The sequence below is a fragment of the Rhincodon typus genome, chromosome 9 (assembly GCF_021869965.1).
Source record: "Rhincodon typus isolate 14 chromosome 9, sRhiTyp1.1, whole genome shotgun sequence".
NCBI lineage: Eukaryota > Metazoa > Chordata > Chondrichthyes > Orectolobiformes > Rhincodontidae > Rhincodon > Rhincodon typus.
The window spans coordinates 32,101,176-32,117,451 of NC_063340.1; the positions used below are offsets into that span (position 1 = coordinate 32,101,176).

Consider the following 16,276-nt stretch of genomic DNA (forward strand, 5'->3'; position numbering starts at 1 on the left):
ATTCTAGAGGTCCTGCTTTTCAACTTCCTGAACTCCCTTTCCAGGACCTCATCTCTCTTTCTGCCTATGACATTAGCACTAATATGGACCATAATTTCTGGCTGCTTACTCTTTCCCATCAGAATACCTTATGCCCATTTAAAAACATCCTTGATCCTGGCACCAGGGAGACAACACACTATTCTGGAGACTCGCCTGTAGCTATAGAGACGCCAATCTGTGCTCCTGACTGTAGAGTCCACTTTCACTACTGCTCTCCAACTTTCACTGATCTGGTTGCGGTTGCTGCTGCTGCTTTACTAGAGAGGACGCCCCTCTGACAGACACCTGTTTTGAGAGGTGAATGGCCACAGGGGACTGCTGCACTGCCTGGCCATGCCTAGTGGTCTTCCAGGTGGTTGCCCTCTGTCTGCGTAGCCCTTACTGACGGTGTGAGCAGCTCGCTATACATGCTATCCATGACATTCTCAGTCTCGTGGATGCTCCATTGTGGGTTCATCCAGAGCTCCAGGCGCCCCTTGTACCAAATCGGGAACTACAGCTGAACATACTTCCTGCGTATCAGAACTGTCCCTGATTTCTCACATATTGCAAGAAGAATGTCCAATGTGGCCAAGTTCTCCTGCCATTTGAAACCTTATCAACTACAGACAACAATCCAGGAACTGATTACACAATCTTTTCCACTAGTGAACAAACTCTGGTCTCTCAGTTCCAATTTCTATTCCTAGCAGACTACTGTAGTGATTGTAATGAGGTCATAGAATCCCTACAGTGTGGAACCAGGCCCTTCGGCCCAACAAGTCCACACCGACCCTCAGAGCATCCCACCTAGACCCATTCCCCTATAATCCACCTAATCTACACCTCCCTGAACACTATGGGCAATTTAGCATGGCCAATCCACCTAACCTGCACATCTTTGGAGTGGGAGGAAACTGGAGCACCCGGAGGAAACCTACGCAGACATGGGGAGAATGTGCAAACTCCACACAGACAGTCGCCCGAGGCTGGAATCGAACCCGGGTCCCTGGTGCTGTGAGGCAGCAGTGCTAACCACTGAGCCACCATGCCGCTTCTAGGTCAGCTAGATGAACCTCATAGAACGTGAGTTCCCTGATTGGGGCTGCTCATCTCTTCCAATCAGGGAGCCCTGGCTGACAGATAATAAGGAGTGTCAGATGTTCTGCTCACTCTGAGAGCTGGCTCTGAAGGAACTGGATCAGTGTCAAGGCACGTGTAAATAAAAGGTTACTTGCTGACAGGATACCGGCCTTTGTGGAATTATTTCAGTGGTGACAAGAGAAAAGGTCGCTCATAACAGTCGTCTATCAGTTGGGGTAGGCGTTTCTGACATTGTGCCATTATTTGGGAAGCTTAACTCATTTGATCCTGCCATTGAAGACTGCACCTAGTATGTGGAAAGAATGATTTAGTTTTCCTGGGCAGATGAAAAGCAATGAGTAATTCCCCTGACAGTTTGTGGACTCACAGCTTTTTCAGTTATGAGGAGTCTGACTTTCCCTGAGGCACAAGGTAGTAAAATCTTTCAAGAGTTGATGGATTTAGTTAAGGAATATTACGACCCCAAGCTGCCTCTAATTCTGAGATGTTATCAGCAATTTGAGAACTAGGGGAATATATATCAGGATTTTTGTCTAAGTTAAGATAACTGGCAGAGACATGTGACTTTGATTTAACTCTTAATGAGATGCTAAGACACCGTTTGGTATGTGGGACAATGCAACAATGCAAAAGTGCCTACTAGCTAAAGCCCAACTGGACTTCAAACAAGCACTACAAGCAATGGCCTTGTCATTGGGAAAATGAGGCAATTGGAAAATATGTGTTGCAGAGTCTTCTGATGGAAGTGAACACACTCGCCAGTCTGACTGAGTTTGGGGAAGACCACTTGCGTGAAGGCAATTGCATAGCCTCACTCAACAGGTATCCTGAACAGAGGGACTCTAGGTCAGCCCACAGCAAATCCCCAAAACAAAGTCAAAACTTGGCCAAACTGTTAAAATTTTCTTCAGGATCTGACCTGGCAAGCCATTGTAGTTAATGCCGATATGTGGACTTGAGACAGCAAAAGAGTCCCATTAGACTTAAATTGAATGAGAGAACTCACAGGCCAGTATCCAGGAGAGTGTATACTTTGGAAAATCCACCTATATCTGGTTTGGAACAGTTAAATTGCTTAGCAACATCAAAATCACAACCAATCAAAATTTCTGAAAAAGGGTCCCGACCTGAAACGTCAGCTTTCTGGTTCCTCTGATGCAGGCTGGCCTGCTGTGTTCCTCCAGCTCCATGCTTTGTTATCTCTGACTCCAGCATCTGCAGTTCTTGCTATCCCAATCAAAATAAACATCTGATTAAGTAGTCATCCAGTTCTAGTGGAGGTCAATACTGGCGCAGCCATTTCAGTGATCACAGAGCCAGTCTTTAACAAAATTTGCCTTGTTTGCGCGAGTCCTCGGCTACACCGGGGAACCTTTACAGATTAAGGGTGCAACTTTGGTTCCAATCTTATACGAGGAGCAGCTGGTTCAGTTACCACTGATAGTAATAAAAGGCTTGGATCCAAGCTTGATGGACCAAACAAAAACAGAAGTTACTGGAAAAGCTCAACAGGTCTGGCAGCATCTAAGAAGAAAAAATTTGAGTTAACGTTTCGGGTCTGGTGACCCTTCCTCAGATGGTCCGAAATTGGTTGAGAAATTTCACCTAGATTGACTCAACATTTTTTGATGAGAAAATGACTGCCTTTGTTAGCTGGAGTCTGCAATATAGCAGCAAAGAAGTCTTGTTGTAACTTTATAAAACATTGATTATGCCACTGGTGGAATACTGTGTGCAGTTCTGGTCGCCATACTAACAGAAGGCTGAGGAGTGATTCACCAGGATGTTGTTTAGAATGAAATGTCTCAGTTATGAGGAGAGAGAGTGCAAAAGAATGATAGATACACAGAATTCCTAAGGTGTGGCAAGAGGCCATTTGGCCCATCTATTCTGCAGCAACTCTCCGAAGAGTATCCCACCCACACCTGCCCCTATCCCATCCTTATAAACCCACATGGAGTTTTTACCATGTCAAACCCATTTAACCTCCACATCCCTGTACACTACTGGGCAATTTTTAGCATGGCCAATCAACTTAATCTGCACATCTTTGGACTGTGGGAGGAAACCCACACAGATATTGCAAGAATGACAGACAGTCACCCAAGGGTGAACTTGAACCTGAGCTCCTGGCACTATGAGGCAACAGTGCTAAGATAAGGCTGACGCATTTGCAGCAATCTCCAGCCAGAAGTGCCAAGTGGATGGTACAATTCAGCCTCCTTGAGTGGTCCCCAGCATTACAGATACCTATCTTCAATCAATTTGATTCGCTCCAAGTGATTTCAAGAAACAGTTGAAGGCACTGGATGCAGCAAAGGCTATGGACCCTGACAATATTCTGGCACTAGTACTGAAAGCTTGTGCTCCAGAACTTGGTGCTTCCCTCACAAGCTGTTCCGGTAAAGTTACAACACTGGCATTTACTTAGCAATGTGAAAAATTACTCCGGTATGTCCTGTACACAAAAAGCAGTTTAAGTCCAACCCAGCCAATTACTGCCCCATCAGTCTACACTCGATCATCAGTAAAGTGATAGAAGGTGTTAGCAACAGTGCAATCAAGTAGCATCTACCTGCAACAACCTACTCTGTTATGCTGGTTTGGGTTCTGCCAGGGCCACTCAGCTCCTGACCTCATCATAGCCTTGGCTCAAACATGAACAAAAGAGCTGAATTCCAGAAGTGAGGTGACAGTGACAGTCCTTGATATCAAGGCCACATTCAAACGAGTGTCGCAAAACTCGGTCCAGTGGATATCAGGGGGTAAAGTGTCTGCTTATAGAAGCCATACCTGACCCATAGAAAGATGGTTGTGGCTGTTGGAGGTCAGTTAGCTCAACTCCAGGGCATCTCTGGAGGAGTTCCTCAGGGTAATGTTCTTGGCCATAGATTCATAGAGTGTACAGCATGGAAACAGACCCTCTGGTCCAACTCGTCCATTAGATATCCTAAACTAATCTAGTCCTATTTGCCAGCATTTGGCCCATATTCCTTTAAACCCTTCCTATTCATAAACTTATCCGGATGCCTTTTAAATGCTGTAATTGTGCTAGTCTCCACTGTGTCCTCTGGCAGTTCATCCCATTCATGCACCATCCTCTGCATGAAAAAGCAAATGATCTTCAACTGCTTCATCAATGAGCTGACATAAGGTCAGAAATGGAGACTGTGCAAAAGTTTGCGAACATGTTCAGCACCATTCATGACTGCTCCCATGCTGAAACAGCCCATGTTCAAACGCAACAAGTTCTGGGCAATATCCGTGCTTGGGCTGACAAAAAGTAACATTTGCACCACACAAATGCTAGGCAAGGACCAACCTCAATAAGAGACAATCTAATCTAATTGCCCCATGACATTCAATGGAATCCCCCACAAATGATATCCTGGGGCTACCACTGACCAGAAACTCAACAGGACTTACCATGTAAACACAGTGGCGACAAGAGCAGATCAAAGCCTAAGCGAGTAACCCACCTCCTGACTCACCAAAGCCTGTCCACCACCTACAAGCCACAAGATAGGAATGTGATGGAATGCGTTCCTGAGGGGTGCAGCTCCAACAACACTCAGAAGCTTGAAACCATCCAGGAAGAAGCAGCTCACTTGATTGGCACCACCTCAACAAGATTCTACTCCCTCCACCACCAATGCTTAGTAGCTGCAGTGTATGCAGTCTACAAGACACTCTGTAGAAATTAACCAAAGATCCTTAGACTGTACCTTTCAAACCTACCACCAGCACATGCATGGAAACACCACCACCTACAAATTCCCTTTCAAGCCACTCACCATCGTGACTTAGCAATATGTTGCTGTTTTCACTGTTACCAGGTCAAAATCCTGGAATTCTCTCCCTATAGTATGTGGACTGCAGCGGGTCAAGAAGGCTGCTCACTGCCACCTTCTCAGGTGCAATTAGAGTAGGCAATAAATGCTGGCAAACCAGCAATGCCTGTGTTCCATGAGTGAATACAAAAAAAATGTGTAGAGTCATAGAGTTGTACAGCATGGAACCAGACCCTTCGGTCCAACTTGCCCATGCCAACCAGTTATTCCAAATTAATCTAGTCACATCTGCCAACATTTGACCCATATCCCTCTAAACTCTTCCTATTCATGTAACCATCCAGATGCCTTTTAAATGTTTTCACAACATCTTTCCTATAACAGGGAGATCAGAATCGAATGCAGTATTCCAAAAATGGCCCAACCCATGACCTCCCAACTCCTATACTCAATGCACTAACCAATAAAGGCAAATGTACCAAATGCCACCTTCACTATCCTGTCTACCTGTGACTCCATTTTCAAGGAACTATGCATCTGCACCCCAAGTCTTCTTGCTTGGCAACTCTCCCCAGGGCCCTACTTTTAAGTTGTAAGTCCTGCCCTGATTTGTCTTACCAAAATGCAACACGTCACATTTATCTAAATTAAACTCCATCTGCCACCCCTCGGCCAATTGGCCCATCTGATCAAGGTCCCATTGTAGTCTAAGGTAACCTTGTTCACTGTCGACTACACCACCAATTTTGGATTCATCTGCAAACTTACTAACCATTCCTCCTATTGCATCACGAAATGGTGGCAGAGTTAGGCTGGATAGGATAGGCAAGGTTTGTTTTCCTTGGATCAAAGGAAGTTGAGCGGGGTATCTGATTGAGGTATACCTCAAATTATGAGAGACGTAGATGGAGTCGATCATGAGACTCTCTTTCCCATGACCCATGTGTTGAAGACTAGAGGGCATAAATTTAAGTAGCAAATAGTTGGAGATCTGAGAATTTTTTTTCCACCTAGAGAGTATTAGATGTATAGAACATGAAAAAGCATCTGGTTGAGTACTTAAAATGCCAGGGAGTTGTAGGCTATGGACCAAGTGCATGTAAATGGAATAAGTGTACATTTGGTGTTTGTTGTTCAGCACAGAGGTTGTAGATTGTAGGGCCTCTTTCCATGCTGTATGGCAGTATTGATGCAGATTGCTAAAATTGTCTTGAAGGTAGCAGACAGAGTGTGGTGGTGATGGGTTGCTTTTTGAACTGGAGGCCTGTGACTAGTGATGTGTCACAAGGATCAGTGCTGGGTCCATTGCTTTTTGTCATTTATATAAATGATTTGAATGTGAGTATAGGAGGTATGGTTAGAAAGTTTCCAGATGACACCACAATTTGTGGCATAGTGGACAGCAAAGGAGGTTACCTAGGGGACTTTGATCAGATGGGCAAATCGGCTGAGGAGTGGCAAATGGAATTTAATTTAGGTAAATGTGAGGTGCTGCATTTTGGTAAAACAAATCGGGGCAGGATTTATACACTTAAATGGTAAGGTCCTGAGGAGTGCTGCCAAATAAACAGACCTTGGGATGCAGTTTCATAGTTCTTGAAAGTGAAGTTGCAGGTAGACAGTCGTGAGGAAGGTATTTGGTACAAAAGCAGAAGTTGCTGGTAAAGCTCAGCAGGTCTAGCAGCATCTGCGAAGAAAAGAAATCAGAGTTAACATTTCGGGTTCTGTGACCCATCCTCAGACCGTGTTCTGAGGAAGGGTGACCAGACCTGAAAAGTTAACTCTGATTTTTTATAAAATAATGAGCATGGATAGGGTGAATAGCCATGATCTTTTTCCCAGGGCAAGGGAGTCCAAAACTAGAGGGCATAGGTTTAAGATGAGAGGGAAAAGATTTAAAACGGACCTAAGGAGCAACCTTTTCATGTAAAGGATGGTGCATGTATGGAATGAGCTGCCAGAGAAAGTGGTGTAGGCTGGTACAATTACAACATTTAAAAACCGTCTGGATGGGTATTTGAGTAGGAAGGATTTGGAGGGATAGGAGTCAAATCCTGGCAAATGGGACTAAATTAATTTAGGAAATCTGGTTGACATGGACAAGTTGGACCAAAGGGTCTTTCTCCGTGCTATACATCTCTCTCACTCTATCGTAGAAATACGATGAAAGAAAAGAACAAAGAAAATTACAGCACAGAAACACGCCCTTTGGCCCTCCAAGCCTGTGCCGATCCAGATCCTCTATCTAAACCTGTCGTCTATTTTCCAAGGATCTGTATCCCTCTGCTCCCTGCCCATTCATGTATCTGTCTAGATACATCTTAAATGACGCTATCGTGCCCGCCTCTACCACCTCTGCTGGCAACGCGTTCCAGGCACCCACCACCCTCTGCGTAAAGAACTTTCCACGCATATCTCACGTAAACTTTTCCCCTCTCACCTTGAAATCGTGACCCCGAGTAATTGAATCCCCCCATTCTGGGAAAAAGTTTCTTGCTATCCATCCTGTCTATACCTCTCATGATTTTGTAGGCCTCAATCAGGTCCCCCCTCAACCTCCGTCTTTCTAATGTAAATAATCCTAATCTACTCAACCTCTCTTCATAGCTAGCACCCTCCATACCAGGCAACATCCTGGTGAACCTCCTCTGCACCCTCTCCAAAGCATCCACATCCTTTTGGTAATGTGGCGACCAGAACTATATGCAGTATTCCAAATGTGGTCGAACCAAAGTCCTATACAACTGTAACATGACCTGCCAACTCTTGTACTCAATAGCCTGTCCAATGAATGAAAGCATGCCATATGCCTTGTTGACCACTCTGTTGACCTGCGTTGCCACCTTCAGGTAACAATGGACCTGAACACTCAGATCTCTCTGTGTATCAATTTTCCCCAGGGCTTTTCCATTTACCGTATAGTTCGCTCTTGAATTGGATCTTCCAAAATGCATCACCTCGCATTTGCCTGGATTGAACTCCATCTGCCATTTCTCCGCCCAACTCTCCAATCTATCTATATTCTGCTGCATTCTCCGACAGTCCCCTTCACTATCTGCTACTCCACCAATCTTAGTGTCATCTGCAAACTTGATAAGCAGACCATCTATACCTTGCTCCAGATCATTTATGTATATCACAAACAACTGTGGTCCCAACACGGATCCCTGTGGAACATCACTGGTCCCAGTTCTCCATTTTGAGAAACTCCCTTCCACTACAACCCTCTGTCTCCTGTTGCCCAGCCAGTTCTCTATCCATCTAGCTAGTACACCCTGGACCCCATGCGACTTCACTTTCTCCATCAGCCTACCATAGGGAACCTTATCAAACACCTTACTGAAGTCCATGTATATGACATCTACAGCCCTTCCCTCATCTATCAACTTTGTCACTTCCTCAAAGAATTCTATCAAGTTGGTAAGACACGACCTTCCCTGCACACAACCATGCTGCCTATCACTAATAAGCCCATTTTCTTCCAAATGTAAATAGATCCTATCCCTCAGTATCTTCTCCAGCAGCTTCCCCACCACTGATGTCAGGCTCACCGGTCTATAATTTACTGGATTATCCTTACTACCCTTCTTAATCAAGGGGACAACATTAGCAATTCTCCAGTCCTCCAGGACCTCACCCATGCTCAAGGATGCTGCAAAGATATCTGTTAAGACCCCAGCTATTTCCTCTCTCGCTTCCCTCAGTAACCTGGGATAGATCCCATCCGTACTTGGGGACTTGTCCACCCTAATGCCTTTTAGAATACCCAACACTTCCCCCCCCACCTTATGCCGACTTGACCTAGAGTAATCAAACATCTATCCCTAACCTCAACATCCGTCATGTCCCTCTCCTCAGTGAATACCGACGCAAGTACTCGTTAAGAATCTCACTCATTTTCTCTGTTATAAGACTAAGTGTCAAATATTCCTGGTTATGTGGTGTTCAGAGAAGATAGAAAAGGAAGCAAAGAGGACCAGTAGCCATGTAGATTAAGTAGTGCATTGCAGTGCTGGAGTGGATATGTAGAAGGGTTCATGGATAGAATAAATTTGGCTGGAGCTGAGAAACAAAAAGAATACAATGACATTTCTAAGTGTAGTCTATAGACCACCAACTAGAAGGAATGATGTAGGAGACAGATTTCTTGAAACCTATTCAGGAGAGCTTTTTATATCATCAAGTAAAGTTGGACTTATGGTCCTACAAAACGATGATGGTGTAGTGTCAGACCAAATTCTGAGAAATGATATCAGACAGGTATTCAAAGTGGCAGCGATGGGAAGCCATCTTTCTACTACTACATGCAATGGAAAAGGAGAAAGATGGCCAACCAAGAAGTGTTTTGGACTAGGGAAAGGCAGATTTTGTTAAAATAGGGCAGGATCTGTGAACAGTTGCTGGAGGTTATATCTTTAGAACAATGAGAGGCGATCAAAGCAGTATTGGGGAGAGTACAGGCCCAACATGTTCCCTTTCGGGTGAAACGTAAGAACAACAAGCCCAGAGAACCTGGATGTCCACAATATTCAGGACTGGATAAAAAGGAAAAGAGAGACATGTAACAGATGCTAAGGCAGCAAATCAATGGAAGCCCTAGATGATTATAGAAAATGCAGGGAGATCCTAAAGCAGTTAGGAGAATAAAGAGGGCATATGGAAAAACACTGGCAGGCAAGATTAACGAGATACATAAGGTATTCTAGAAGTATATCAAGTGGAAAGAGTAGGGCCCAATTAGAGACAAAGAGAGAAGTCTCTGTATGGAGCCAGAAGACATTGGTAGAGTGTTAAACTTCACAGGTGAAGGGGGATGTAGGTACAGAATTTGAAAAGGTGATGTACTTGTGAGGTTTGTGAACAGTTTGACATAGAGAGTGAGGAGGTATTGGAAATTTTGGCAGATTTAAAAGTGGACAAATCCCAAGGTCCATATGAGATATATACCTGGCTACTGTTGGAGATGAGGAAGGAAATCATAGGGCCACTGACTCAAATTTTTAATAGTTCTGTGGCCACAGCAGAGGTGCCAGAGGACTGGAGGACAGCTAACGTGGTTCCACTTTACAAGAAGGGAGATAGAGATAGAGAGAGACCAGGGAACTACATGGCAGTGAATCTCTCATCAATAGTAGGGAATCTTTTGGAGAAAATTAATCTCTATTTAAAGAGGCAAGGTTTGATCAATGGTAGTCAGCATGGTTTTGTCAGAGAGAGGTCATGCCAAACAAATCTGCTTTAATTTTTTGAGGATTTGACCAAGTGTGCGGATGAGGGAAGCACAGTTGATGTCGTTTATATGCACTTCAGTAATGTCTTCAACAAGTGGAAGACTGACAAAGAAGGTAAAGGCATGTGGGGTCCAGAGTAACGTGGCAAGTTGGATCCAAAATTGGCTCAGTGACAAGAAACAGAGGGTGGTGGTAGAAGGCTGTTTGTGTGACTGGAGGCAAGTGTTCAGTGGGTCAGTTTTGGGTCCTTTGTTGCTTGTGATATAAATAAACAGTGTCAATGAGAAGGTAGAGGGGGTGATAGTAAGTTTGTGGATGACATGAACATTGATTGGGTGGTTGATAATGAGGAAAAAGCTCTTCATTACAGAAGGACATGTACAGATTGGTAAAATGGGTAGGTCTGTGGCAGATGTAATTTAAGGTAAATGTGAGGTGATGCAATTCAGTAGAAGGAATAGGACAAGCATATACTCAACAAGTGGCAGGACACTAGGAAGCTCAGAAGAATAGGAGGGACTTTTTGTTTCTTGTCCACCAATCCATGTTGGCTGCAGAGCAGGCTAATAGAGTTGTTAAGAAGGCATACAGAACATTTGCCTTCATCAGTTGAGGCATGGATTATAAATCAAGGAGATTATACTGGAGCTGTAAAAGACTTTAGTGAGGCCACATCTGGAAAAGTGTATGCAGTCCTGTTCTCCACACTATAGGAAGGATGTGATTGCACTGGATAGGTGCAGAGGAGATTCAGAGTATGATGTGTAGATGGAGCATCTTGGCTATGAAGAGAGTCTAAATAAGCTCAGTTGTTTTCTTTGGAACAGAGAAGTTTAAGAGAGGACCTGATAGAGGTGTATTAGATTATGAGGTGCACAGACAGAAAGCTAGGAGGTGGATAGAAAGTTGCTGTCCCCACTTGTCAAAGGGACAATAATAAAATGGTACACTTTTAAGGTGAAAGGCAGGATGTTCAGGGGCATGTGTCGAAACGTTTTTCACCTAGAAGGGTGTAGAGGTTTGGAGTACACTGCCTGGGAGGGTAGTTGAGCTGGGTAACATGACAACCTGTAAAATTTAGTTGGACAAGCAATTGAAATGTCATAACATTGAAGGCCATGGACCTACCTCTAGAGCGGGACTAGTGTATATTTAGTGTATTTTGGCACTGCAGACTCAATAGGCTAAAGGGATCTTCTGTACTGAATAATTCGATTATAAAATCTGCACGGAAATTACAAAGAGATGCCAGCATTATAGAATAAATAAAATGGGAGACCTCAATTATCTAGATATAAACTAGGATACTCGAGTGTAAGGGCAACGAAGGACAACCACTTCTAGATTGTGTTCTGAAGAATTTTTTGCAGCAGTATGTTTTATGTCCAAAAGGAAACAATGTATTTTTGGACCTTGTTCTTGGAAATGGGGTGGGCCAAGTGGATCAAGATTCAGTGGGAACATTTAGGAGACACAAATCATTGTATTGTAAGGTTCAGGATGATGGCGAGAATGACAGTGGTCAATCCTGAGTAAGAAAATTCAATTGGTGGAAAGTAGACTTCAGTGGGGCAAGAACAGAGCTGAGATTGACAGACTGGAATGAAAAGATGATGAGAAAAACTGTGACTAAGCAATTGGCTACCCTCAGAAGAGATGTTCAAGTATATGGTCAAGATTATTTCCTCAAAAGGGAAAGGTAGGACAAACTAATCCAGAGCTCCCTGATGACAACGAAGATGGAAATTAAGACAATAAAGAAAATGTGTGCTATCACAGCTGTCAGGTAGAAAATCTAATTGGTAAGTTAGAGGAATATGGGAAGCTCAGAGGAGGACAAAAGAGAAATAGGGAAAGAAAATAGAAATTCTGAGAAGAAACTAACAGCCACATCGGGGAATCTCAAAGGTTTTTATAGGCATATAAGTGGTAAAATGCTGATTTAAAGAAGAGTATGGTGTTCACAGACCCAATAGAAAATTTTCACGTGGCAGGAGGGCATGACTAAAGTGTTAAACGAGCACTTTGCATCTGACCTTAGCAAGGAGCTAGATGCCACTCAGGCCATAGGAATACAGGAGGAAATTGTATCACTAGAAGGGCTAAAAATGTGTAAGGAAGGTCGGTTGGATAGACTGTGGATATTTTAAGTTGACAAGTCACTGGAACTGGATGAAATGCAAATACATTAGAGGCATTTAAGGGACTTTTAGATGAGCACATGAAATGCAAGGAATGGAGGGATATGGACCAAAGCAGGCAGAAGGGATTAGTTTAACTTGGTGCCATGTTCAGCATAACATTCTATGTTCTGTGTTCATATGATAACCTGAGTTTTATTAATAGTGTTCAAAAGCAAGGAGGTTATGCTGAACTTGTTTGACATCAGCTGGAGTATTGTATCCACACTATACAAAAGATTGGAGTGCATTGAAGAGATTGCAGAAGAGATTACAAGAATAGTTCCAAGGATGAGAAGTTTCAGATATGAGGACAAATTGGAAAATTCTCCTTCAAGAAAAGTCTAAAAGATCCAATAGAAGTTTTCAAAATCATGAGTGGACAAGATAGAGAAGAAATTACCTGCTTGTAAAGGATAACGAATGAGAGGGCACAGATTTAAAGTGATTTGCAAAAGAAGCAGATATAATGTGAGAAAAAGCTTTTATTCACAAATGTTTTGAGTCTAAATATACTGCCTGGAGGTATGATGGAGGCAGGTTCAATCAAGGTATTCAGGAGGGTATTAAATGATTATTTAAATAGAAACAATGTGTAATGAGGGTGACATTAAGCCTGCTCCTGCCCCACCGAACTTATCGCCACCTATCTCGACTCCATTTTCTCCCCCTTGGTCCAGGAACTCTCTACCTACGTCCGTGACACCACCTACGCCCTCCTCCTCCTCCAGAACTTCCAATTCCCCGGTCCCCAACACCTCATCTTTACCATGGACATCCAGTCCCTATACACCTGCATTCCCCGTACAGATGGCCTAAAGGCCCTTCACTTCTTCCTGTCCCGCAGGCCCGACCAGTCCCCCTCCACTAACACCCTCATCCGCTTAGCCGAACTCGTCCTCACCCTCAACAACTTCTCTTTCAATTCCTCCCACTTCCTACAGACAAAGGGGGTGGCCATGGGTACCCGCATGGGCCCAAGCTATGCCTGCCTCTTTGTAGGTTAGATGGAACAATCCCTCTTCCGTACCTACACTGGCCCTAAACCCCACCTCTTCCTCCGTTACCTTGATGACTCCCACGAGGAGCTCGAACAGTTCATCCGCTTCACCACCTTCCACCCCAACCTTAAGTTCACCTGGACCATCTCTAATACCTCTCTCTCCTTCCTGGACCCCTCTGTCTCCATCTCTGGCAACCACCTAGAAACCGATATCCATTTCAAGCCCACCGACTCCCACAGCTACCTAGAATACACCTCCTCCCACCCACCTTCCTTCAAAAATGCCATCCCCTATTCCCAATTCCTTCGCCTCCGCCGCATCTGCTCCCAGGATGAGGCATTCCACTCCCGTACATCTCAGATGTCCTCATTTTCCAAGGACCGCAACCTCCCCCCCTCAGTGGTCGAGAACGCCCTCAACCGCGTCTCCCGCATTTCCCGCAACTCATCCCTCACACCCCTTCCCCGCAATAACAACCAAAACCGAATACCCCTCGTCCTCACGTACCACCCCACCAACCTCCGGATCCAACACATCATCCTCCGACACTTCCGCCATCTGCAATCCGACGACACCACCAAAGACATTTTTCCCTCCCCACCCTTATCTGCTTTCCGGAGGGACCACTCTCTCCGTGACTCCGTGACACTTGGGGACCGCTTTGCAGAACACCTCCGCTTGGTTCGCACTAAACAACTGCACCTCCCAGTCGTGAACCATTTCAACTCCCTCTCCCATTCCTCAGATGACATGTCCATCCTGGGCCTCCTGCAGTGCCACAACGATGCTACCCGAAGGTTGCAGGAACAGCAACTCTTATTCCACTTGGGAACCCCGCAGCCCAATGGTATCAGTGTGGACTTCACAAGCTTCAAAAGCTCGCCTCCCTCTACAGCATCCCAAAACCAGCCCAGCTCGTCCCTGCCTCCCTAACCTGTCCTTCATCCCACCTATCCCCTCCTCCCACCTCAAGACCCACCCCCATCTCCTACCTACTAACCTCATCCCACCCCCTTGACCTGTCTGTCCTCCCTGGACTGACCTATCTCCTCCCTATTTCCCCACCAACACTCACCTTTACTGGCTCCATCCCTGCCTCTTTGACCTGTCTGTCTCCTCTCCACCTATCTTCTCCTCTATCCATCTTCTATCCGCCTCCCCCTCTCTTCCTATTTATTTCAGAACCCCCTTCCCCTCCCCCTTTTCTGATGAAGGGTCTAGGCCCGAAACGTCAGCTTTCGTGCTCCTCTGATGTTGCTTGGCCTGCTGTGTTCATCCTGCTCTACACCTTGTTATCTCAGATTCTCCAGCATCTGCAGTTCCTACTATCTCTGACATTAAGTCATGATGCTTTTTTGGAGAGCCAGTGCAGATGCAATGGGCTTGAATGACTGTGTCCTATGACTTGATACTTTCTTGATTTTTGTGATACCTGCATGCTGTGTCCTGTCGATGGCAGAATTGAAACCAGTGCTGACAGCTTATATTAATTCTGTTTCTTGTGGTACTTTAACTACATTTTCCTGTATTTTCCTAGGTTTTCAGCTGCTTACAAATACTTTGCCGACAACAGCTGATCCTCCGACAAAGACAAAGCCCATTGTACGGCCATTCCACACGATTCCACAATCAGAGTTTGACATAACGGGAAAGAAACGATTTGTAGGTGTGTAGTCATTTTTAAATGTTTTGCTAATAGACTCAAAGCTCCCTCAGTTACTCAATATCATGCATTCTCATCTCAGTACCAAGGTTCGACCACATTCACTGAATTACGGGGATAGTAGGAACTGCAGATGCTGGTGAATCCGAGACGACAAGGTGCAGGGCTGGATGAACACAGCAGGTCAAGCAGCGTCATAGGAGCAGAGAGGCTGACGTTTCGGGCCTTGACCCTTCATCAGAAAAGGGGGAGGGGAAGGGGGTTCTGAAATAAATAGGGAGAGAGTGGGAGGCGGATAGAAGATGGATAGAGGAGAGGATAGGTGGAGAGGAAACAAACAGATCAAAGAGGCGGGGATGGGGCCAGTAAAGGTGAGTGTAGGTGGGGAGTTAGGGAGGGGATAGGTCAGTCCAGGGAGGACGGACAGGTCAAGGGGGCGGGATGAGGTTAGTCGGTAGGAGATGGAGGTGCGGCTTGAGGTGGGAGGAGGGGATAGGTGGGAGGAAGAACAGGTTAGGGAGGCAGGGATGAGCTGGACTGGTTTTGGGATGCGGTAGCGGGAGGGGAGATTTTGAAACTTGTGAAATCCACATTGATACCATTGGGCTGCGGGGTTCCCAAGCGGAATATGAGTTGCTGTTCCTGCAACCTTCGGGTAGCATCGTTGTGGCACTGCAGGAGGCCCAGGATGGACATGTCATCTGAGGAATGGGAGAGGGAGTTGAAATGGATTTCACAAGTTTCAAAATCTCCCCTCCCCCTACCGCATCCCAAAACCAGTCCAGCTTGTCCCTGCCTCCCTAACCTGTTCTTCCTCCCACCTATCCCCTCCTCCCACCTCAAGCCGCACCCCCATCTCCTACCGACTAACCTCATCCCGCCCCCTTGACCTGTCCGTCCTCCCTGGACTGACCTATCCCCTCCCTAACTCCCCACCTACACTCACCTTTACTGGCCCCATCCCCGCCTCTTCGACCTGTTTGTTTCCTCTCCACCTATCCTCTCCTCTATCCATCTTCTATCCGCCTCCCACTCTCTCCCTATTTATTTCAGAACCCCCTTCCCCTCCCCCTTTTCTGATGAAGGGTCAAGGCCCGAAACGTCAGCCTCTCTGCTCCTATGACGCTGCTTGACCTGCTGTGTTCATCCAGCCCTGCACCTTGTTGTCACTGAATTACTGTCAACCTTTGGTGTTTTTCTACCATGGTTAAGTATTATGGTCAGTTTGGTGCAATCTCAAATGGGAAATCCCCAAACTGTTAAGTTCCTGAGTGAGAACGAA

At 45.4% G+C, this 16,276-nt stretch overlaps 1 protein-coding gene across 3 annotated transcripts in view; it reads left to right on the forward strand.

Moving 5' to 3' along the window:
* fndc1 (fibronectin type III domain containing 1) overlaps positions 1-16,276 on the forward strand; it is a 289,356-nt gene that overhangs the window by 205,576 nt on the left and 67,504 nt on the right. For all 3 annotated transcript variants that reach the window (XM_048601414.1, XM_048601415.1, XM_048601416.1), the window contains one exon: positions 14,869-14,997. In XM_048601414.1, coding sequence (XP_048457371.1) covers positions 14,869-14,997 — 129 coding nt within the window. The remainder of the gene's footprint in view (positions 1-14,868; positions 14,998-16,276) is intronic.